This window comes from Nerophis ophidion, linkage group LG09 (assembly GCF_033978795.1).
Source record: "Nerophis ophidion isolate RoL-2023_Sa linkage group LG09, RoL_Noph_v1.0, whole genome shotgun sequence".
Lineage (NCBI taxonomy): Eukaryota > Metazoa > Chordata > Actinopteri > Syngnathiformes > Syngnathidae > Nerophis > Nerophis ophidion.
Genome location: NC_084619.1, coordinates 62,609,347 through 62,633,598, shown reverse-complemented (window position 1 = coordinate 62,633,598; position 24,252 = coordinate 62,609,347). Strand labels below are relative to the sequence as shown.

Below are 24,252 nucleotides of genomic sequence, written 5' to 3'. Positions count from 1 at the left end.
ATTTGCCCGCCCACAGAACTGTTCCATGGCTTAATCCAAACGTGAAATTCAATTAGGTTCAGACTAATAAATACAAATGCAACGAAGGCTACAAGATGTTGAATTGTTAATCACATAATAGCTATTATACATAACTATGTAATACATAACTAGCTATGAAATAGCTATCATACAAATAACACACAAACAAAGAAAACTTAACTCTTAAGTGTTGCTCACATTTGCTTTCTTTTATTTCGACTCGCCAAGTTGGTGCTTTTGGAAACAGTTGTAACCATACTTGCCAACCTTGAGACCTCCAAATTCGAGAGATTGGGGGGCGGCAGGGTTAAGGGGGGAGGAGTATATTTATTGCTAGAATTCACTGAAATTCAATTATTTATTTTATACTTGTGTGTATATATATATATATAGTAGGGGTGTAACGGTACACAAAAATTTCGGTTCGGTACATACCTCGGTTTAGAGGTCATGGTTCGGTTAATTTTCGTTACAGTAAGAAAACAACAAAATATAAATTTTGGGGTTATTTATTTACCAAATTTGTAAACAACGGCATACCATACATATACACACAGGGTCCATTGCAAGGGTTAATGTGGTCATTATATATAAAATAAAAACTAAACAAGATAAGGCTCAGAATGATTTCTTAACAAAACCTTTCTACGTATAGTGCTTTTTTTGATTGATTGATAACGACTTTTATTAGTAGATTGCACAGTACAGTACATATTTCCGTACAATTGACCACTAAAGGTAACACCCCAACTAATATATTCAACTTAAGTCAGGGTCCACGTTAATAAACATTAAACTGCCTCCAGTTGTTGCTCGGATGAAATAAAATGACAAAACTTTTCTTCTACGAATAAAAAGGGCAACATTAAACAGTTTCAAGTCAACTCAGCCTCAGATTAACGTCCCCCCCCAGCCTGGCTAACTTGGTAGTAAGAGGATATATGGGCTCATTGTTCTTCCACCATAGAAGTGGGTCAAAATCTAGTTTTAATGCAATACAGCGACCCCTAACGGGACAAGCGGTAGAAAACGGATGGATGGATGGTCTTAAATGTGCTGCTATAAAAACATTTGTTATTGATTTAGCCCTGTCTGGCTGGCCGAGGAGCAGCTGCTTGATTGCAGTGTTTGGATCACGCTCCCCTTTCTCTTCCTTAAAGCGAGGTTGACTTGGTGGTGGTGACGCTTCAAAGGGGTTAGCATGTTTGACGTGTTGGCAGAAGCATACCCTACTGCTGCTGAACAATGTCGGCAAACCTCCGTCCTCCATTGTTGTATCGCACCGCGAAGCCGAAGTGTTCCCAAAGGGGAGATGTTAACAAGGCAGGAGGGTCTTCCAGCCCTGGCTTTTGCATGTTGTCTTAGCCCGGTCGCTGCTAGCCTGCCTTGTGTTTTGCCTCGCTCTGCATTGTTTACACAACGTGCGGTGCGCTACCAAATTTGTCCGTGTGGAATCTCGTTCAATACACCTCCGAACCGAAACGCCCGTACCGAAACGGTTCAATACAAATACACGTACCGTTACACCCCTAATATATAAAATAAATACTTGAATGTTCATTTATTTATGCATATACACAGACATAACTATACTCCTCTCTAATCATTGTTGTATTTGAAAGTGCAATGCTTTGCAGCCAGTAGCACAGCCTCTGAAGGAGCATAGGTATGGGCAGCATCTGTGACATTTAATTTGCAGGAAAGGAGTGAGTTTAGGTTTGAATTGTCCATCCTCGTTCTATTTTCTATCACTTTCTTTTTTTGGACATTTTTATTTGCTGTAGTTTTGAAGCAATGCATGATGGGATTCCGGATGTTGTGTGTCAGTGTATTAAACTGCCGGCTGGAATAAACACAAGCTGAGAAATAGCTGCGTGCCTGCCTATTTTATGGGCTAAAGATAGACCTTTGGATAACGGAGACATATAAAATAGTGTCCTTCTAGTTGTGTGTGCAGTTGTGCACTATTCAAAAGCCGTAGATGTTATAACGTGACTGGGCCGGCACGCTGTTTATACGGAGGAAAAGTGGACGTGACGACAGGCTGTCCCCACTCAGGTCCGGCTGGAAATCGGGAGAAATTCGGGTAAATGGTTGTCCCGGGAGATTTTCGGGAGAGGCACTGAAATTAGAAGTCTCCCGGAAAATTCGGGAGGGTTGGCAAGTATGCTCGTAACAGACATGTAAGAAATTCGAAATATCAAGGTAAGACGTAGATGGGAAGTAATAAACAAACCTTTTAACGAAGTAACCGCAAAGTCATGTGAGCTGCTCTTCTCGTCCTTGTTTCCACAAATCTTGCACTCTTCCGCCCTTTTTGGTTACTTACCCCTGGAGGAACTCTGAAGAAACGTTTATCCTTTTCGCGTTTTGACCGGCTCGTTCAGACGAAAACAACATAAGCGTATGGCATTTTTTCTTTGAGAGAGGCTAAATAGCGCCTAGTACCTATTAAGAACATATCAGCACGCATATTTAATGAGCAAGGCGTGAGCCGAACGAGATGTCAGTAAAATCCAAGCAATTGTTAATCATGTCTTGGCCTACTTTCAATATATTTTTGCTCTTGATTAAACAGAAAGTTGACTATTAAAATATCCCCCATCTTACTTTAAGAGGAAAAAGTTGAAACACCCCAGACATATTAGATATTTTCTGTACGTGAGGGACATTGACCCGAAAGGTTTAATATTTTTTGTACAGACGTGAGGGACATTGACCCTGACATGTATCAATGTTTGAGTGCTTTGGTGTGTTTTAAGTACAAAGCTTAACGTTGTCATTGGTTCAATCCTAGGTCCTTTTCATCGCTGGAAGCTAAACCTAGACAGCAGAGGTAACCGAATATCTGATCAATTGTCTGTGATTGGCAGCCAACGATCAAGCTTTCCAATGTCTTAATCGCCAATGAGACGCATGATAGATTTTGATCATCGCGCTTGATTGCGGCTGATTTGATTGTCGGCCTCCTCAAGTCATTTAGAAGCCAATCACAGCTTCCTGAAATTATGTACTTGTCATTTACACTTCCTGGCTTTGTGTTCCAAATTCCTCGGGGAGTTTCCAGCTTTTCTACAAACTTCACTGAAGCCCACAAAGCTGAGTTGTTTCTAGAATTTTGCCGTCTGTATTTTAAAGTCCACTGACTGAGCTGTGTAGAGGTCATGTTTGTGGAAAATGGAGTGTTTTTACATTTCTACCGCTCATGTTCACTTTGGAACAACAGAACCTTCAATGTTTGAGTTAGTGAGGAAGAAAAAGCCCACGCATTCTTTTCTTTAATGTCATTTTGAGAATGTTATTTGCTCTACAAATGGAATCACTGGGGTTGTTTGTGTTGTGTGTGCTTCTCTTGCAACGTTGTCACTTTGTTGGAATGTTTATCAGAAGCAGTCATTTAACCGAGAATACACTTCTCTCTATTACATGTTTTATTTTAAAACCAAACACAAATGTGTCAGTTGTTTAAATAGATAGCAGCTTCTTTTTGGACCACCTGTGAGTTAGACACCTAATTATTTTTTCGTTCTTAAATGCTGACTGACGGCACTGCCATTCTGTCCTTTCTTCCGCAGATGTTCCTCCTCCTTCTCCTTCTAAAGCTCAGCTTCAGCCTCTGATGCAATTCCCTACAGGCAAGTTCTCTCTGCTGGCTTTGTTTTTCTGTCTTCTCCCCTGTTTGTGTCTCCACTGTAGTGTCTTCCCTGCTATGTGATACCGTCACTCAGCTTAAGTGGACAAAGTAACCCCCTGCATGCCACAAGTGGATTTGTCTTCTGTAGCATCTATTGCACGTGAGACGTTTGATTGTGTGCCTCTGACACTGCACTGTCTTGTGACTTGCAGAGTAGCATGGCAGTTTCACAAACTATAGGTAGATAATATTTCGATGTAGTGGTGAGGATTCTAAAAGAGAGAAGAATCGCCACTTAGCTGTTAGCATGGTTTATGATGCCAGACCTGGGTCGAGTATTCAATAACATAAAATATTCATTAAATACATATAGATGGAAACCTGACGAATGCTGGCCTGTCTTGACTGTGGCAGGTTGATGCCTGGGGGATAACTAGTTTTTAATTACAGAAACTGACAACCTCTGTGGGAATTTTATTTCAACACGGCTAACATTTACTGGGGCGTTTTCAGACAACTGACCCCTTTTTTCGACAGTCTACCAGCCCCAGTCAAGCTTTCAGGAGCACTTGTTTTGCTTTTAGTAACTTCAACCCAGGTATGGTCAACTCTGCAAGGAATGGAGTTTGTCTTTTGATATGTGCTGTATTGCATTCTCCCTCCTTCCTCCCTCTCTACTCAAGAACTTGGGCAGAAGGGTGATGCCCCTGCTCCCATCTCTCCTCTCTCCCCTCTTCACTCTCCTGATTCCCTGGAAGAGCTCTCTTTGAGCGAAAGCCCCAACCAGCCCTCTCTCCTAGGACCTACTGGACCCTTGGGCCCCTTCTCCATGGAGGCCCCAACTGGTCGATCCAAGGAAATGTCCTGGGGTGAAGAAGAAAAGGACTCCGGTCATAGTCAAAATAAGGATGATCAGTTAGCTGCTCCTTACCTGAGTTTAGGTAAAGACCCAGGGCCTCACAATCTTTGTGAAGATAGTGGAGTTTCATTCTCACCTGATGAGAAACTAATTAGTTCGGATCGGTCTCTCACAGACCCCTCCCCCTTGACAGCCTCAGTGGTTGTCGAGTCTCACATTGCCTCCTTTGACCCAACAGAGCACTGGGATTCGCCATTCCTAGCATCGCAAGACAACTCCAAGGTCTCCATGGATACCTTCTCCAAGAATGCAGACACCTTTGGCTCTGCCAGGTATGAGCCAGATCTGCATGGCAACCAGTCCGATGATGATGATGACGACGACTTGATGTACGAGGTGAAGAAGAAGAATAACCCGTTCGAGGGCTTTTCCCCACTGGCAGACAGTGGCTCCTATAAGTTAGAGGAATCCAAGTCTGACCAGAGAGCCACAACAGTGTCAGAATGTCCCACTCCAGATATTGTCCAGTACAGGCAAGCTGAAGAGCTCCAGGATAACCTACCATCGTTCTTAGATGAGAGCAAAATATTTGAGGGAGGGATGAAGCTCACTGACTCCCTCATGCAGCCAATCAGTCAGTTCTCGTCTGGTGTGCTAGAGGAAGATGAGGACGAAGAGGAGGAGTCTGGTCTTCCGCCCTCACTTCCAGACATCCTAAAATCTTCTCCGCTCAACCCTGACAAAATGGACTCTGGTTCTTCTGAGGAAAGTCCAGAGGAGCAAAGCCCCATTCTTGAACGTAGGATGATGGAGTCACCCAATCCCCCAATCAATCTGTCAGCCAACAACCCCTTTGCTCTCGATGCTAAAGTGTCTCTGCTAAAGGAGATGGCTGATGAGATGGAGGTTAAAGTGTCTGATAAACCAAAAGATGAAGATGTCAAAAGTTTTGGTGCATTTGATCTTGTCAAAGAGGCTGGGGAAACCTCGCCGTCACACGTCAAAGAAGAGCAACCTGTCAAAAATGAACAGAAAGATTGGTTCTCAAGTCACGTTTCTCCCAAAGTGAACGAGAAGTTTGAGCCTCTCAACTTTGAAAGCAAGAAAGCCCCTGCTGAAGATTCAGATTCAGAGTCGCCAACTGCAGACTCTCTGTCTCCTGTCCTGGAAGCGATGGCCAAGAACCCTGCCAGCTTCCAGGTGGAGAAGAGTAACTTTAAAATGGAGCTCGAGGACCCCGAGTTGGCTGAAGAGGTCTCTGAGCATGAAGTTTCATCTGAGGAATTTGAGTTTATCGAGAGACCACCCAAGGGAGTAATCGATGAGTTCCTTGAGGCATTAGACACTTCCAAGTTTGCATCCTCCAAGGCCCCCGAGATCCCCATGGACGAGGACCTGAGCTTTAAGCACAAGGAAGTGTCTTCAGTTACTGAGTCTGCTCCAACAAAGATAATCCAGCCTGCTGGGAAGGCCGAAGAGGACGATAGTCAGAGCTCGTACCGCCTTCTTAACCAGTCCCCCCAGAAGAGCAAAGCCGAGCTGGAGAAAGTCACTCATCAGGAACCATCATCCCAAACTCCACTGGTCTATTCCACTTTCTCGAAGCCAGAAGAGGTCGCTAAGAAGAGTGCGGAAGGTGGAAAACTGTTCAAGATGCCAAACTTGAACCTCACAGCAGGTAAACAAAAGCATGGAAACCATCCCTCGCACTTCCTCCGTTTTCATTGGCCTCATCGACCTCATTTCCATCGTCACTCTTTTGTTCTTCCCGTTTTCTTTCAACCATCAACAACCACCACCTTCTCCCTGGTGCTACCTAGTTCTTCGCATCCAACCTTTGCCTGCGTTTTCTTTGACATTTTAACCCTCAACTGAATGTGTGGCTCCCCTAAATATCTGCTTTGAATTTCTTTATTCTCTGGAAATAACCTGGAATGTTAATGTGAAACCAAACACCCACTGACATGTAGGCCAAGCTAGGAGCCCAACTCCTTCTTAGGCTGGTGGTTTACCAGCGTTTCTTTACTGCCAACATTACGTTAAATTGCAAAGAGAGAATAATATCATTTGACTGTATTAGCTTTGCTCTGCCCTTGAACCTCCAACAATCCCTCTAATTATTTTTTCTTGAAGCTCGTAAATAACTACAATTCATAAATTAGTAAACTCTTAGTGTTGAGTGTAATCCACATCAACTCTATACGGGAAGAGCTAAGGTTCTACTTAAATGCCTTATTTGGTACCATGGACTTCAAATAGAACATGTGAAAGATGGAGGGATCAAGTGTTAGAGGATCCTGTTCCAGGTCAAACTTCACCACGTGTCCTTACTATTTTGTAGGTGTTTCAATTTAACATTTAAACTTGTAGTCAGATACCACTTTTTCACTTTCGATACCATACCAGCAGAAAAGGAATCATAAATACTATTGTTTATTAGTGTGGAATGTTAGAAAAGGTTCGATTCAGAGAACGGTGATAGGTATGAAAACGCTAACCTATTTATTATTAACCATCTGGACTGGACTTCTGCTGTCTTTAAGTTGAAGTGGAGTGGTAATTTTTTCTTTTGGTGACACCGAGTGGTCACAAGAATCCATGTATGCGGCCACGTTTGTTACTAGATACTTTCTGCTACACTTCTGCTTTGGAAACTTTGTATTTGTAAGCAATATACAAGTACAATTATTTGATACTTGTTTATATTAACAAATGTGATGTTTAATTATTACCTTTGTCTGTCTAGCTTGTTTGCTACTGTGTGCTTAGCTGTTGTGTAGCTGTGAGCTCCCTATAGCCTGGCATGTTTACCTTGTAGTAAATGACTAGTGAGATGGAAGAAAAGGCCAATTTTGTGTGCTTATTGGAGGACATTTAGATGTTAATTAGGTTGGTGCAATTAAAGACGCGGCAGGACTGCTGGTATCGCAAATGATATCCCACACAAGTAAACACGCTGTTGGACTTCTTGTATCACACACAAGTACACACGCTGCGGGCGTGCTTATATCGCACATGATGTCACACAGAATTAAACAGGCTTCAGGACTGCTTGTATTGCACATGATGTCACGCACAAGTAAACATACTGCTTGTATCGCACATGATATTACACACAAGTACACACTCTGCGGGACTGCTGATATCACAGACACGTAAACATGCTGCTGGACTGCTGGTATCACACACAAGTACACACGCTGCGGGCTTGCTTATATCGCACATGATGTCACACACAACAGGTTTCGAGACTGCTTGTATCGCACATGATATCACGCACAAGTAAACATGGTGCTTGTATCCCACATGATATTACACATAAGTACACACTCTGCGGGACTGCTGATATCACACATGATGTCGCACACAAGTAAACACGCTGCAGGGCTGCCTGTATCGCACATGATGTCACACACAAGTTAACACGCAGCGGACCTGCTTGTATCGCACACGATGTCGCACACAAATTACCACGCTGCGGGACTGCTTGTATGGCACAGGATATCACACACAAGTGCACATGCTGCAGGACTGCTTGTATCTCACATGATATCACACACAAGTACACATGCTGCAGGACTGCTTGCATCCCACATGATGTCACACACAAATAAACACGCTGCGGGACTGCTTGTATCACATATGATATCACACACAAGTAAACACGCTGCGGGGCTGCTCGTATCACACATGATATCACACATTTTACATGCAAACACATATCATCCAAAATAGTTTTTTGTTTATGATACATCAGAAAGGCCTAGGCGGGTAAGATTTTTTTTTGTCTATGATATATTGACCTACAAATTATTGCTGATAATAGGGTCCGCCCTGCCTATGGCAAAGGACTCCTTAGATTGATCAGATCTGGTCTTGACGAAATTGTCGGTGGTAGTTTCATATTGTTGACTGAGACAAGTTTTCACAGGAATAAAGGCATGTTCTCCTTCTTTAGAACGTGCACAGCCCTAAGCAACCGCATCTTGTCTATTGGAATTAGGTGACTCGGCTGCATCCTGACCGAGGACTTGATAGTTGTCAGCAAACTTCTATAGAAGGGAATCAGGCTTGCATATATGCGTGTTGCTAATTACAGCCTCCTCCCTGCATTGCGACGCTGGCAGACCCCCTGAAGATTCTGTGGAAGGAAGGCAGCCAACAAGCTGGTGCTAGTAGTCCTCATCTTGTGTGTCGAAGTGTGTGCAAGGCCATTGTTTTGCCGGAGGACAGCGTGAGAGCATAAACCTAGACCATGATTGCATGAAGCTGGTCCACATCAGGCTGAAAAGTCACGCCGGGGAGACATACTTTGTACTTTGACGCAATGGACTCTTTCGCCAGGCTTGTAACATTATCATAGCTGTTTGGCAAGAGAGCCAGTAAATCATCACAGTATGATGACATCATCACCAGGGGAGTGGAAGTTCTGCAGAACTTTCTCGAGCACAGGTGTCAAACTGAACCCGGGGGTCAGATGTGGCCCGCCACTTCATTTTATTTGGCCTTCAAAAGCCTAGAAATAATATGTATCAATAAAGTACTATTTCTTTTGTAGTTTGGGAGAAAAGAAAAAATGCACTCCATTTAATCTCAAATTACGTCAATGTAAATATTGTCTAATTATGCAACATTTTATTATTAAAACTTCAAACCATTTTTAGATAGAAATAAATACTAATAATGATTCCAAATCAAGTTATCCATCCAATTGTGCAATGTAAAAGTAGCAATACATTTCATTGTAGGATTGTGAAATTTACTGTGGTTTTTACATCATTTTTCTCTAAATGAAAAAGTACTTTTTTTATGTAATAAACTGTGGTGCTGTTTTGGCATTTACAGTAATACACCCAAAAATCCACAGTTACAGGTACATTTGTGGTAAAACAAACAAATAAACTGGCAGCTTGAATTCCAAAATGTTACTCTAAAATTGCATTTTTTTAAATTTACAGTAAAAAAATAATGTTAATTTTACAGAGAAATTCTGGCAGCTGAGAGTCCTTTTCGTTACCATAAAAACAGAGGTACTTTTTTTCCATTTACAGCAATATACATTAAATTGTGAGGTGAAATTATTGCAACTTACTCCATTTTTTTTTACATTTTCGTTTAAAAAAATATAAAAATAAAATGCATAAAATTTTTTTCTAACATTAATAGTCACTGTTAGAAGCGGCCCTCTGGGGCCAAACATAACTGCGATGGGGCCCTTGGTGAAAACGACTTTGACACCTGTGTTCTGGAGGTTTTAACTAGGTGAAGAGCTATTAGATAAGCATCTTTCAGGACACTGTTGCCCTCTGGTGGACTTACTGTGTTACTCCAACGAGCTACTGACTTACTGATGGTAAACATAGTCCTCAAAGAGTGGGGCGGACCCCCCTGGGGGGTACGGTGACCTCGGGGAACATGATTTTATGATGAAACGTATGTAGCACTTGGCTTTACTGTAAACACTGTAGGAGAGGAGAAGAGACAAGTGTGTTGTTTCCTTTTAATGTTAATAAGCTTACAATGTTACGCAGAGGTATACCTATAACAATTTCATAGACAAATTATACCATTTATGCTATTTATAGTACAAATATTTTGTTCTTCCAGGGGACGTAACAGAAAAATTGAGAAGCACTGTGCTGAAGGAACACACAGGAAGTAGTTTTGTCCTTAAAATAATAGGTCTAGTCATTTATAAAATATAAATGAATCAACATTCACATCAAACATTGTGACTCATCACAATTAAAGCATCTACTGGTCAAATTTAGCGCTGCATGTTTTAAACTAGCTTTTATCGCCGGAGTTAGTATTTGACAAAAGTCAGCAATTCAACACAAACTAAATATATTTATGTACAATATTTTGACTATGTTTCGTGATAAGGTTTTACACGTGTGGATTTCTATCGTTGTTGCAGCTTGTCAGGGAACAATGCGTCCGTCTCTTAAAAGGTCCGACGGGAAACAATGACTCGAGGGCAGAACATTCACACTCTGTTGTCCAGTCTTTTTTCAAAGTCCGATTTTGGCAATTGAATTAAAATTTTCACGGGTTGAATAAAGGGCTTCACGGTGGAAGAGGGGTTCGTGCGTCTGCCTCACAATACGAAGGTCCTGAGTAGTCAGGGTTCAATCCCGGGCTCGGGATCTTTCTGTGTGGAGTTTGCATGTCCTCCCTGTGAATGCGTGGGTTCCCTCCGGGTACTCCGGCTTCCTCCCACTTCCAAAGACATGCACCTGGTGATAGGTTGATTGGCAACAATAAATTGGCCCTAGTGTGTGAATGTTGTCTGGTCTATCTGTGTTTGGCCCTGCGATGAGGTGGCGACTTGTCCAGGGTGTACATCGCCTTCCGCCCGATTGTGGCTGAGCTAGGCTCCAGCGACCCCAAAGGGAATAAGCGGTAGAAAATGGATGGATGGACGGGTTGAATAAGTAGTCTTCTTCTGCTGCTGCGTCACTCCGACACATGCCTCGCTGTTGCCACCCACAGGGTGGCTGGAACACTGCATACATGATCAACCCTTGTTTGAATTGTTCCATCCAGCGTATTCGGGCCGGATGTGTCCAGGTTCTTGATGAAAATGTCACTGCTAGTTTCATATCGTCCCCCTCTACTGGACTGACGCAAGTTTTCCCAGGAATAAAGACATGTTCTCCTTCTTTGGAACTTGTCCAGCCGTAAGCAACTGCATCTTGTCTGCATTGGAATAAGGTGACTCAGCTGCGTCCTGGCCGAAGATGTGATAGTTGTCAGCAAACTTCTACAGAAGTGAATCAGACTTGCATTTTTGCGTGTTGCTAATTAAAGCCTCCTCCCCGCATTGCGACGCTGGCAGCCCCCCTGAAGATTCTGTGGAAGGAAGGCAGCCAACGAGCTGGTGCAAGTAGTCGCCTCACATCCTGTCCTTATCTTGTGTGTCTAAGTGTGTGCAAGGCCAGTGTTGGTGGAGGACAAGGTGCGTCACAGGATGATGACATCATTCACCAGGGGAGTGTTAGTTCTGCAGAACCTTCAGGTGAAGAGCTCGTTAAGGACTGAAGAGTTGAAAAGAGCCTGATTGGGATCACTTTTAGTGAAGCCGCTTTCAGGATGCTGCTGCCCTCTGGTGGGCTTAATCTGTTACTACAACAAGCTACTGATGCTAAATGAACACACAGGAAGTAGTTATGTCCTTTTAAGGTTGAGTCATTTACACGACTCGTTCCTATATTTTATAGGGCGTCCATAAAGTCTCTTATAATTATTTTACATTTTAATATGACAATACGAAGGTCCTGAGTAGTCCTGGGTCCTATGTGTGTGTATGTGTGTATGTATGTATGTGTGTGTGTGTGTGTGTGTGTGTGTCTGTCTCTGTGTATAAATGATATATGCATGGACCCGTCGCATTTTCCGGCTTTTAATGCCTCACAATCAAACACTTTTATGTTAAAATACTCAACAGATGTTTATTGGGATAAGGTAAACATCTGTTCAGTATTTTAACATAAAAGTGTAATTGTGAGGCATTAAAAGCTACAAAAAGCAACGGGTCCATCGGACCCACAAACGCAGGCTGAGTAACAACAATATGAATGTTGCACGGAAAATTTCTCTGCCAGTTTCTGCATCCCACATGGATTCTTCTTTTGTGTTTCTGCACCTGTGGTTCCCACACCAGGTTGCAACATTGTTTGTCAACACTGTCTGCTCTCATTTTCTCGCACATTTCACCCTCTGATGTTCTGTGTAGCTACACTCTGTTCTCCTCCTGTCTAGGCCTGCTGTGTGTGTGTGTTGGGATAAGGTAAACATCTGTTCAGTATTTTAACATTAAAGTGTTTGATCGTGAGGCATTAAAAGCCACAAAATGCAAGGGGTCCATCAGACCCACAAACCCTGGCTGAGTAACAACAATATGAACGTTACACAAGGGTTGAAAACAACACTGCACATCATAATGGCGGCTACAGTTTTGATGTTGAAGGTCTAGAACAGGGGTCTCCATCTCAGTTTACCTGGGGGCCACTGGATGCAGAGCCTGGGGAAGAGGGGAGTCACAAGAAAATATTTCTTAAAAAAATATATTTTTAAATGTTTTTATTTGTATTTTTTACTCGCCGTTGTGTTCAGTTACGGTAGCACAATTAGCCCCGAACAGGCTAACATCACGACTAACGTGTTACACGTCCGATTCGCCCAGCGACTCTGTCGGAGTATCGGCGCTGGGGTCCAGTGCACCACAGTTTTGTATTGTCGCTCAGGCCTTCGGCGGAGTGCTAAGGAAGCTTCCGGACCGCCCGGCCTCAACTGTTTACATCGGCGCCGGGGGAGGGAACGAGAGAGAGACACACACACACACACACACACACACACACACACACACACACAGCCTTCCCGGGGGACTTGGCTGGGTGAGTTTTGGACATTTTAGGCAACCTGGGACTTGCGCGGCCGGCGGCGGAATTGTGGGACTCGAACCTGGTTAGGTATTTTGAACATTTTGGGGACTTTTGCCCACTTTTCCAACTGTTGTCCCCCACGGAGAGAGGGAGCAGGCGGGCGAGCAAGGGAGGGAGGGAGGAAGAGCGCGCGTGGGTCTAGTGGAAAAGCGGCAAAACGGTTCTCTGCTTGCATCATGCAAGTGATGTTAATGTTCGGCCCCTGAGAGCCATATACCACACTGCGTTTGGTAGGTTCCTTCAGCTACGCACACAACGCTGTCAAACTCCATTCATATAAAACTTGCGGGCCACACTAACATTAAACTTTCATGTTAAGGTGAGGGCCGCAAAATAACGTCTCGCGGGCCGCAATTGGCCCGGGGGCCACGTGTCTGAGACCCCTGGTCTAGAAATAAATATTAAGTGTGTATGTGTTATATTTGTGTACTTACACTTAGTCTACTAAGTGTGTATGTGTTACAATTGTGTACTTCCACTTAGTCTATTAAGTGTGTGTGTTACATTTGTATACTTACAAATAGTATGTTTTGTTTGAATGTTATTCTTGTGTACTTACACTTAGTCTATTAAGTGTGTATGTTTTATGCTTGTGTACTTACCCTTAGTTTATTAAGCGTGCAATAAGTGTTATACTTGTCTACTTACACTTAGTTCATTCAGCGTGTATATGATATATTTGTGTAATTACACTTAGTCTATTGAGTTTGTTACACTTGTGTATGTACACTTAGTCTAAGTGTGTAAGTCTGTTACATTTGTATACTTTGTCTATTAAGTGTGTTATACTTGTGTACTCTTAGTCTATTAAGTGTGTAAGTGTTACTCTTGTGTACTTACACTTAGTGTATTAAGTTTGTGTGTTACATTTGTATAATTACACTTAGTCTATTAAGTGTGTGTGTTACTCTTGTGTATATTATACTTAGTCTATTAAGTGTGTACTAAGTGTGTTATAGCTGTGTACTTACAGTCTATTAGTGTGTATGTGGCATATAGGTGTAATTACACTTAGTCTATTGAGTATGTTACAATTGTGGACTTACACTTCGGCTATTAAGTGTGTAAGTGTTATACTTATGAACTTACACTTTGATTGATTGATACTTTTATTAGTAGATTGCACAGTTCAGTACATATTCCGTACAATTGACCACCAAATGGTAACACCCGAATAAGTTTTTCAACTTGTTTAAGTCAGGGTCCACATTAATCAATTCATGATAAAGTACTTCGTCTAAGTGTGTAAGTCTGTTACAGTTGTATACTTAGTCTATTAAGTGTGCAAGTGTTATACTTGTGTACTTAAAGGCCTACTGAAACCCACTACTACCGACCACGCAGTCTGATAGTTTATATATCAATGATGAAATATTAACATTGCAACACATGCCAATACGGCCTTTTTAGTTTACTAAATTGCAATTTTAAATTTCCCACGAATTGTCCTGTTGAAAATGTCGCGATATGATGACCCGTGCCTTTGACGTCACCTGTTGTAGCGGACATTTTTTTCCAGCCCGATCCGAGCTATAAGTAGTCTGCTTTAATCGCATAATTACACAGTACTCTGGACATCTGTGTTGCTGAATCTTTTGAAATTTGTTCAATTAATAATGGAGACGTCAAAGCAGAGAGATGGAGGTGGGAAGTTTTTAGCCTTTAGCCACACAAACACAGCCGGTGTTTCCTTGTTTAAAATTCCCGAAGGTGAAGCTTTTCTATGGAACAGAGCGGTCAAGCGAACATGGATCCCAACCACATGTCAACCGGCAGGTTTCGGTGAGAAAATTGTGGTAATAAGTTGGCTCTTACCGTAGTTATGAACGGAGCTTGTGTCACTGGCGGTCACCACACCCGTGGCCACACCCCTCCGACTTTCAGGTACCATATAAACTCACTAAAACACTAGCAACACAATAGGCAGATAAGGGATTTTCCAGAATTATCCTAGGAAATGTGTCTAATAACATCTGAATCACTCTCACTGCCCTCGCCCTTTTAACTGTTTTTCTTTTCTAGTCCTTCACTCTCACTATTCTCATCCACGAATCTTTCATCCTCGCTCAAATTGTCGCTTTCTCGGTCCGAATCACTCTAGCTGCTGGTGGCTATGATTGTAAACAATGTGAGGATGTGACGAGCTCTACAACCAGTGAGGTCACGCGCGCATCGTCTGCTACTTCCGGTAAAGGCAAGGCTTTTTTATTAGCGATCAAAAGTTGCGAACTTTATCGTCGATGATGTCTACCAAATCTTTTCAGAAAAAATATGGTAATATCGTGAAATTATCAAGTATGACACAGAATGGACCTGCTATCCCCGTTTAAATAAGAAAATCTCAATTCAGTAGGCCTTTAAACTTAGTCTATTACATGTGTATGTGTTATACTTGTGTACTTGCAAAAATAGCTGGATGGGTCTAAAAAAATTATGTAGAATGTCCTGTGGGCCGGATTGAAAATCTTAATGGGCCGCCTGTGGCCCGTGGGCCGTATTTTACCTAGATCTGACCTAAAAAGTCCAATGGTGTGGATCAGCAGGTCAGGGAGCATGGAGGGCAGCAAGATGATGAGTCAAAGGTGTGGCAATGCCTTTTGCAATGTTGCTGCGTCAGAGCGCTGATGGCAGACGGTCAGCTGACTGCTGCAACACCCCCTCCTCCTCTTCCTCCTCCTTCCTCCTCGTCCTTCCTGCCAGTACAGTGTAGGCGAGCGTGCGCGTGGAATGTGTGCTTGTGATCGTCCGCCATGGACAAGACCTGTGTGGATTCAAGCAAAGCTGCGTGGAGGCAGCAGGGTACGCCTCCCATCTTTATTCCTTTCTGTCTGGCCATGATGAAGACATGTTTTGTTTGCTGCTGCGTGAGCTGAGCGGGACATCGTCCTCGCCGTGATGTGCCTCCATGGACGTGGAGGACAGCTTCGAGTATTTTTAGTCCAGTCGCATCTCCTTTTTCAGATAAAAGTCATTATTAACGGGTTTGGTCTTGTGCAATGTGCTGCGTGTTCCAGCGCGGGACCTTTGGACACGCTGCAGCGGTGTCCAAAGGTGGATCGGAGGGATGGAGGAAATGACCGCTGATTGGCTGGAAGGACAGGAATATGCTAATGATGATCAAATAACGCTTGAGCCTCCGTTAGCTTGAGTTTGATGCTGGAGGAGTTGAGCACTTTGCTCATAAGCCAAGTCTAAAACTTGTCACAAAAAGTCTGTCTCAGTCGGTGCACTTGTGTACTTACACACTTGTATACTTGTGTCTATTTAGTGTGTAAGTGTGTTACAATTGTGTACTTACTACACTTAGTCTATTAAGAGTGTATATGTTGTACTTGTTTACTTACACTTAGTCTATTAAGTGTGTACGTGTTAATAGACTGTGTTATTCTTGTGTACTTACACTTAGTCTATTAAGTGTGTATGTGTTATACTTGTGTACTTACACTTAGTCTATTAAGTGTGTATGTGTTATAATTGTGCACTTACACTCAGTCTATTAAGTGTGAATGTGTTATACTTGTGTACTTACATTTAGTCTATAAGTGTGTATGTGTTACACTTGTGTACTAACAATCAGTCTATTAAGTGTGTGTGTGTTACATTTGTATACTTCTAATTTGTGTGAATGTTCCTCTTGTGTACTTACACTTAGTCTAAAGTGTGTATGTACTACTCCTGTGGACTTACACTTAGTCTATTACGTGTGTAATAAGTGTGTTACACCTGTGTGCTTAACCTAGTGTATTAAGTGTGTATGTGTTACATTTGTATACTTCCAATTAGTCTATTTAGTGTGTATGTTACTCTTGTGTACTTACGCTTTGTCTATTAAACGTGTATGTTTTACTCTTGTTTACTTACACTTAGTCTATTAAGCGTGTAATAAGTGTGTTATACTTGTCTACTTACACTTAGTTCATAAAGTGTGTATGTGGTATATTTGTGTAATTACACTTAGTCTATAGAGTGTGTTACACTTGTGTATTTACACTTAGTCTAAGTGTGTAAGTCTGTTACATTTGTATACTTACTCTATTTAGTGTGTAAGTGTTATACTTGTGTACCTCCACTTATTCTATTACTTGTGTATGTGTTATACTTGTGTACTTACACTTAGTCTATTAACCATGGTAGACGTGTTTACTCACACTTAGTCTATTTAGTGAAGTGAAGTGAATTATATTTATATAGCGCTTTTCTCTAGTGACCCAAAGCACTTTACATAGTGAAACCCAATATCTAAGTTACATTTAAACCAATGTGGGTGGCACTGGGAGCAGGTGGGTAAAGTGTTTTGCCCAAGGACACAACGGCAGTGATTAGGATGACGAAAGCGGGAATCGAACCTGCAACCCTCAAGTTGCTGGCACGGCCGCTCTACCAACCGAGCTATGCTGCCCCATAGTGCATAAGTGTGTTACACGTGTATACTTAGACTTAGTCTATTAAGTGTGTATGTGTTACTCTTGTATACTTACACTTAGTCTAAGTGTGTACATGTTACCCTTGTGTACTTACACTTAGTCTATTAAGTTTGTGTGTTACATTTGTAGACTAACACTTAGTCTATTAAGTGTATTTGTGTTACTCTTGTGTACTTACACAGTCTATTAGTGTGAATATGGTATGTAGGTTTGATTACACTTAGTCTATTGAGTGTGTTACATTTGTGGACTTACACTTTGTCTAGTAAGTGTGTATGTGTTACACTCAGGTACTTACTCTCAGTCTATTAAGTGTGTAAGTGTTATACTTATGTACTTACACTTAGTCTAAGCGTGTAAGTCTGTAACCTTTGTATACTTCGTCTATTAAGTGTGCAAGTGTTATACTTGTGTACTTGCACTTATTTAGTCTATCAAGTGTGTAAGTGTGTTCCACTTGTGTACTTACACTTGGTCTATTATGTGTAAGTGGGGACGGCATGGCGCGTTTTGGAGAGTTGCCGTGCCAGCAACCTGAGGGTTCTTGGTTTGATCCCCACCTTCTACCAACCTTGCAGGATGCGTCACCCTTGCTCCTGATGGGTTGTGGTTAGGGCCTTGCGTGGCAGCACACGCCATCAGTGGGTGAACGTGTGAATGTGGAAATAGTGTCAAAGAACTTTGAGTACCTTGAAGGTAGAAAAGTGCTATACAAGTATAATCCATTTACCATTACCATTTAAGTTTTATACTTGTGTACATAAACTTACTCTATTAAGTGCGTAAGTGTGTTACACTTACGTACTTACACTTAGTCAATTAAGTGTGTATGTCTTATACTGGTATGCGTACACTTGGTCCATTTATTGAGTGTGTAAGTGTGTTACACTTGTGTACTTGAATGAAAGTTTTTAGTTGCAAACGATAAAAAATAAATGTATTTCCTTAGCTGCAAAACATGACTAATTCTAACACTGACGAGAGTGAGATGTTGCAAAGAAAAGTGTTGCCAATGGTTTGGTTTTGTGGAAACAGGTGTGGCACCAATGACTTGCGAGCTGCGAAGGCGGCAAGACAACAAACTTATTCCAGCATCTAAAACCAAAAACTCCAGTGGAATGCCGGAAATTATGCAGCTGTCTACTAGGCCAACAACAATGCAACAACAAACAATTAAAAACTAATCAAACCTTTTTAATTGATATCACTTACGTGTCCGTCATGATATACAAACCCCGTTTCCATATGAGTTGGGAAATTGTGTTGGATGTAAATATATACAGAATACAATGATTTGCAAATCCTTTTCAACCCATATTCAATTGAATGCACTACAAAGACAAAATATTTGATGATCAAACTCATAAACTTTATTTTTTTTTGCAAATAATAATTAACTTAGAATTTCATGGCTGCAACATGTGACAAAGTAGTTGGGAAAGGGCATGTTCACCACTGTTACATCACCTTTTCTTTTAACAACACTCAAACGTTTGGGAACTGAGGAAACAAATTCTTTCCCATTCTTGTTTTATGTAGAGCTTCAGTCGTTCAAAGGTCCGGGGTCTCCGCTGTCGTATTTTACGCTTCATAATGCGCCACACATTTTCGATGGAAGACAAGTCTGGACTGCAGGCGGGCCAAGAAAGTACCTGCACTCTTTTTTTTACGAAGCCACGCTGTTGTAACACTTGTCTTGCTGAAATAAGCAGGGGCGTCCATGATAACGTTGCTTGGATGACAACACATGTTGCTCCAAAACCTGTATGGACCTTTCATTATTAATGGCACCTTCACAGATGTGTAAGTTACCCATGCCTTGGGCACTAATACACCCCCATACCATCACAGATGCTGGCTTTTGAACTTTGCGTGTATAACAATCCGAATGGTTATTTTCGTCTTTGTTCTGGAGGACACCACGTCCTCTGTTTCTAAATATAATTTGAAATTTGGACTTGTCAGACCACAGAACACCTTTCCACTTTGCATCAGTCCGTCTTAGGTGAGCTCGGGCCCAGCCAAACCGGTGGCGTTTCACAATATAGTTGATCAATGGGTTTGGCTTTACATAGTAATTTTAACTTGCACTTACAAATGTAGCGACCAACTGTAGTTACTGACAGTGGTTTTATGAAGTGTTCCTGAGCCCATGTGGTGATATCCTTTACACACAGATGTCGGTTTTTGATGTAGTAACGCCTGAGGGATCAAAAGTTCGTAATATCATCGCTTACGTGCAGTGATTTCTCCAGATTCTCAGAACTTTGTGATGATTTTACGGACCGTAGATGGTAAAATCCCTAAATTCCTTGCAATAACTCGTTGAGAAATGTTGTTCTAAAACTTTTCGACAATTTGCTTACAAAGTGGTGACCCTCACCCCATCCTTGTTTGTGAATTACTTAGCATTTCATGGAAGCTGCTTTTATACCCAATCATGGCACCCAACTGTTCCCAATTAGCCTGCACACCTGTGGGATGTTCCATATAAGTGTTTGATGAGCATTCCTCAACTTTATCAGTATTTATTGCCACCTTTCCCAACTTCTTTGTCACGTGTTGCTGGCATCAAATTCTAAAGTTAATGATTATTTGCAAAAAAAAAATGTTTCAGTTTGAACATCAAATATGTTGTCTTTGTAGCATATTCAACTGAATATGGGTTGAAAATGATTTGCAAATCATTGTATTCTGTTTATATTTACATCTAACACAGTTTCCCAACTCATACAGAAACGGGGTTTGTATATTGATATGTTTTATCGCCCATCCCCACGGCAGTACACACTCCGGATTGGAAAGAAGTACACTGTGTAGTGATGATGCAAGTATTCATTCCCGGATCAACGCACTGATTGTGTGTCTGTTAAATTTTGATTGGTTACACTCGTTAGCGTGAAAAGGTCGAGGCGGTCACGTGTCCTCAGAGACCTGACTGCGGTCTTTGTGAGTCTGCACACTTCACAAGCATCCAGTGTCACATGACGTCTATGAACGAACAAAACCTATAACAGGAAATGTAGAGATGATTGTATGGCGTGGTTCACATGGCTGTATTGTGTGACTCCCAGCATGCACCTTGATGTTCATGGAGCGCTTGGAAGTCCTTATATGGATCCTTGCAGCGACGTCTTCATCCTTTCCTGACTTGTTTTCATTCATAATCCTCTCTGTCTGGTGCACCTTCTCACACACGCAATGATGGTTATTATTCTAGTGTGAATGATGTGTGCGTTAATTGTGCCGTTACTTGGTTGGAGATCAATTCTCAGTTATAATAATTGGAAATACATTATTTCAGCTTGAGAAAATGCAATTAAAAAAACAATTGTCTTCAATTAAAAGCAAACATTTTCTTCAAGTAAAAAAAATACATTATATATAGCCGCTGCTCCTCCACATGGAGAGGAGCCAGATGATGTGGTTTGGGCATCTGCTCAGGATGCCACCCGAACGCCTCCTTAAGGAGATGTTTGGGGCATGTCTGACTGCCAGGAGGCCAAGGGGAAGACCCAGGACACGTTGGGAAGACTTTGTCTCCCGGCTGGCCTGGGAACGCCTGGGGATCCCCCGGGAGGAGCTGGACGAAGTGGCTGGGGATAGGGAAGTCTGGGCTTCTCTGCTTAGGCTGCTGCCCCCGCAACCCGGCCTCTGATAAGCGGAGGGAAATGGATGGATGGATAAAAAATATTTTCTTCAATTAAAAAATGATTTGCAACTAACAAAACATTTTTTTTCAAATAAAAAACATCCATCCATTAATTTTATACCGCTTGTCCCTTTTCATTTTATTTAATTAAAAAAAGTATTATCTTGTAAAAAAAAAACATTTGTGCAAGTAAAACAATTTTCTTCAATAATAATCAAATTCGCAAGTAAAAAAAACAATTTTCTTCAATTAAAAATGATTTGCAAGTAAAACAAATTTCTTCAATTAAAATCAAATTCGCAAGTAAAACAAACATTTTCTTCAATTGAAAATGATGTGCAAGTAAAAAAACCAAAGGTTTTCAATTAAACAATTGGAAAGTAAAACAAAATACATTTTCTTCAATTAAAAAAAATACATTATTTCTGCTAGAAACAACAAATGTAATTTTAATTAACCTTCCGTGGTACAAAAATGCCTTAGCTTTGATGTAATTTGTTATTAAATCATACTCATGATTGTAAATCTTTTATGATAATTAAAAAAAGAAAAAAACGTACTTGCTATGTAAACATTTAAAACAATAAAATAACATGTTAATGGAGTGGCTCAAATACCACGAGATATGACGTGACTACCATTGTCTCCATCGTGTTTTGATGGAGCCAAAGTGTCGAATGTGTTTGGCTGAAATGACGGAAGGTTCTAGAATCGATGTAATTTGTTATTAAATCATACTCATGGTTGTAAATATTTTATGATAATAAAAAAAAAAACGTACTTGCTATGTAAAAATTTAAAACAATAAAATAACATGTTTATGGAGTGGCTCAAATACCACGAGATATGACGTGACTACCGTTGTCTCGATCGTGTTTTGATGGAGCTAAAGTGTAGAAGAGGGGCCACCAACGTGGCGCCCGCGGGCACCAGGTAGCCCGTAAGGACCAGATGAGTCACCCGCTGGTCTGTTCTACAAATAGCTTAAATAGCAGCACTTACCAGTGAGCTGCCTCTATTTTTTAAATTGTATTTATTTACTAGCGAGCTGGTCTCGCTTTGCTCGACATTTTTAATTCTAAGAGAGACAAAATTTAAATAGGATTTGAAAATCCAAGAAAATATTTTAAAGACTTGGTCTTCACTTGTTTAAATAAATTCATTTATTTTTTTACTTTGCTTATTATTACTTTCAGAAAGACGATTTTAGAGAAAAAATACAACCTTAAAAATGATTCTAGGATTTTTTAACATATACCTTTCTACCTTTTTCCTCTTCTTTCCTGACAATTTAAATCAATGTTCAAGTATTTGTTTTTTATTGTAAAGTATAATAAATATATTTTAATTTAATTCTTCATTTTAGATTCTGTTTTTTCGACGAAGAATATTTGTGAAATATTTCTTCAAACTTATTATGATTAAAATTCCCCCCCAAAAATTCTGGCAAATCTAGAAAATCTGTAGAATCAAATTTAAATCTTATTTCAAAGTCTTTTGAATTTGAATTTTTGTTCTGGAAAATCTAGAAGAAATAATGATTTGTCTTTGTTAGAAATATAGCTTGGTCCAATTTGTTATATATTATGCAGATTGGATATTAACCTATTTAAAACATGTCATCAAAATTCTAAAAATATTAATGATGTTCCCTAAATTCTTTTTTTTTAATTCTTTCAAAAAGATTCGAATTTGCTAATTTTTTTCGGTTGAATTTTGAACTTTAAAGAGTCGAAATTGAAGATAAACTATGTTTCAAAATTTTATTTTAATTTTTTTCGTGTTTTCTCCTCTTTTAAAACGTTCAATTAAGTGTTTTTTCATCATTCTCTACAAAAAACCTTCCGTAAAAGGAAAAAAAATGTATGACAGAATGACGGACAGAAATACCCATTTTTTTTATATATAAATACATTTATCTATTAAAGGTAAATTGAGCAAATTGGCTATTTCTGGTAATTTATTTAAGTGTGTATCAAACTGGTAGCCCTTCGCATTAATCAGTACCCAAGAAGTAGCTCTTGGTTCCAAAAAGGTTGGTGACCCCTGCTGTAGAATGTGTTTTGGCTAAAAAAACCGAAGGTTCTGGAATCTAGCGAGGCGCGCGCGTGTAGCAATGTCGTGCGCGCGCGTGCGCTCTGGTCCACAGAGAGGGCCGAGGTGCGCATGCGCGCGGTCGTCCTCAGCGTGCAGCTGCTTCAAGATGGACGCCAAACAGGGTTAGTCCGATCAGCACTTCTTTTTTTTCCTCCCCCTCCTCTGCCTCTTCTCTTAATTAGCCGACTTCCACACTTTGCTCCCCGTCGTGGCGGCTCCGCTTTGCTTTGCGAGGCCGTGTGCGTGCGGCTCCCGGTCGGGTGGTGTGAGATTGTCCGCCCGGCGTCGCCTGCGGAGGTCATTTAGCGCGGTTAATGTTTATCACCGAGCAGGACGTGAACATGCAGCATGTTTGACGTGTTATTCAGTGTTCGAATGTACAATTTAACTGTAAGTGCTAACCGCTTTAGCTGGGGATGCTACACCGGCTATTTTTAGCCGGACTACGGCGATGCTAGCACGCCTGAGACCATATGTAGCCAGGCGGACACTTTTGGACCAAAGCCCCGCCTACTCTTTTTCTTCCTCCTCTTCATCGTGTCGGCTGCTTTGATGATTAGCCTTGCTAAGCTGCGACCTTCCCAAAAAAAAATGCTCGTCTTAGTTCACCGTTAGTTTGTTCTTGGCTGTCGATGTGCGAGTATGACAAGTTGCGTTCATTTTAAAGGACCCTCGTCTCAAATGAACTCCTCATTAGGACGCCCAGACAGTCTGTAGAACGGTTGCCAGGCAACAGCATTGCTTCTTGTGTCTGCATGAATCACTTTGTAATCTTGCTATCAGTATCTTGTGCAAATGTAAATCCAGGATGGATTGGCTTTTCTGTTAGACCAGGGGTGCTCACACTTTTTCTGCAGGCGAGCTACTTTTCAATTGACCAAGTCGAGGAGATCTACCTCATTCATATTTTTAATTTATATTTATTTAGGGATGTCCCGATCCGATATTGATATCGGAAATCAGTCAGATATTAGCCAAAAAAGTGAATATCAGATTTTATCGGACTGAATCTAAAAACTCCGATATAAGCGCTCCGATATAAGTTGTCCATTTACCACTCCAGCTCTTCTATAATAGGTGACTCTGGTTTGATCACACTCCAACACAGTAGGTGGCGG

The 24,252-nt window shown here is 41.2% G+C and overlaps 1 protein-coding gene across 8 annotated transcripts in view; it reads left to right on the top strand.

Annotated features, from left to right (window-relative positions):
• Positions 1–24,252, top strand: part of rtn4a (reticulon 4a) — a 40,523-nt gene that overhangs the window by 5,943 nt on the left and 10,328 nt on the right. For 2 of the 8 annotated variants that reach the window (XM_061911518.1, XM_061911517.1), the window contains exons 2-3: positions 3,597–3,656; positions 4,339–6,192. The exons of 1 other annotated variant lie outside the window; for it this stretch is intronic. In XM_061911518.1, coding sequence (XP_061767502.1) covers positions 3,597–3,656; positions 4,339–6,192 — 1,914 coding nt within the window. Of the gene's footprint in view, positions 1–3,596; positions 3,657–4,338; positions 6,193–15,613; positions 15,761–23,107; positions 23,257–24,252 lie in introns of those variants that run through there. 5 more of the 8 variants (XM_061911519.1, XM_061911520.1, XM_061911521.1 and 2 more) reach the window with 5 other exon arrangements.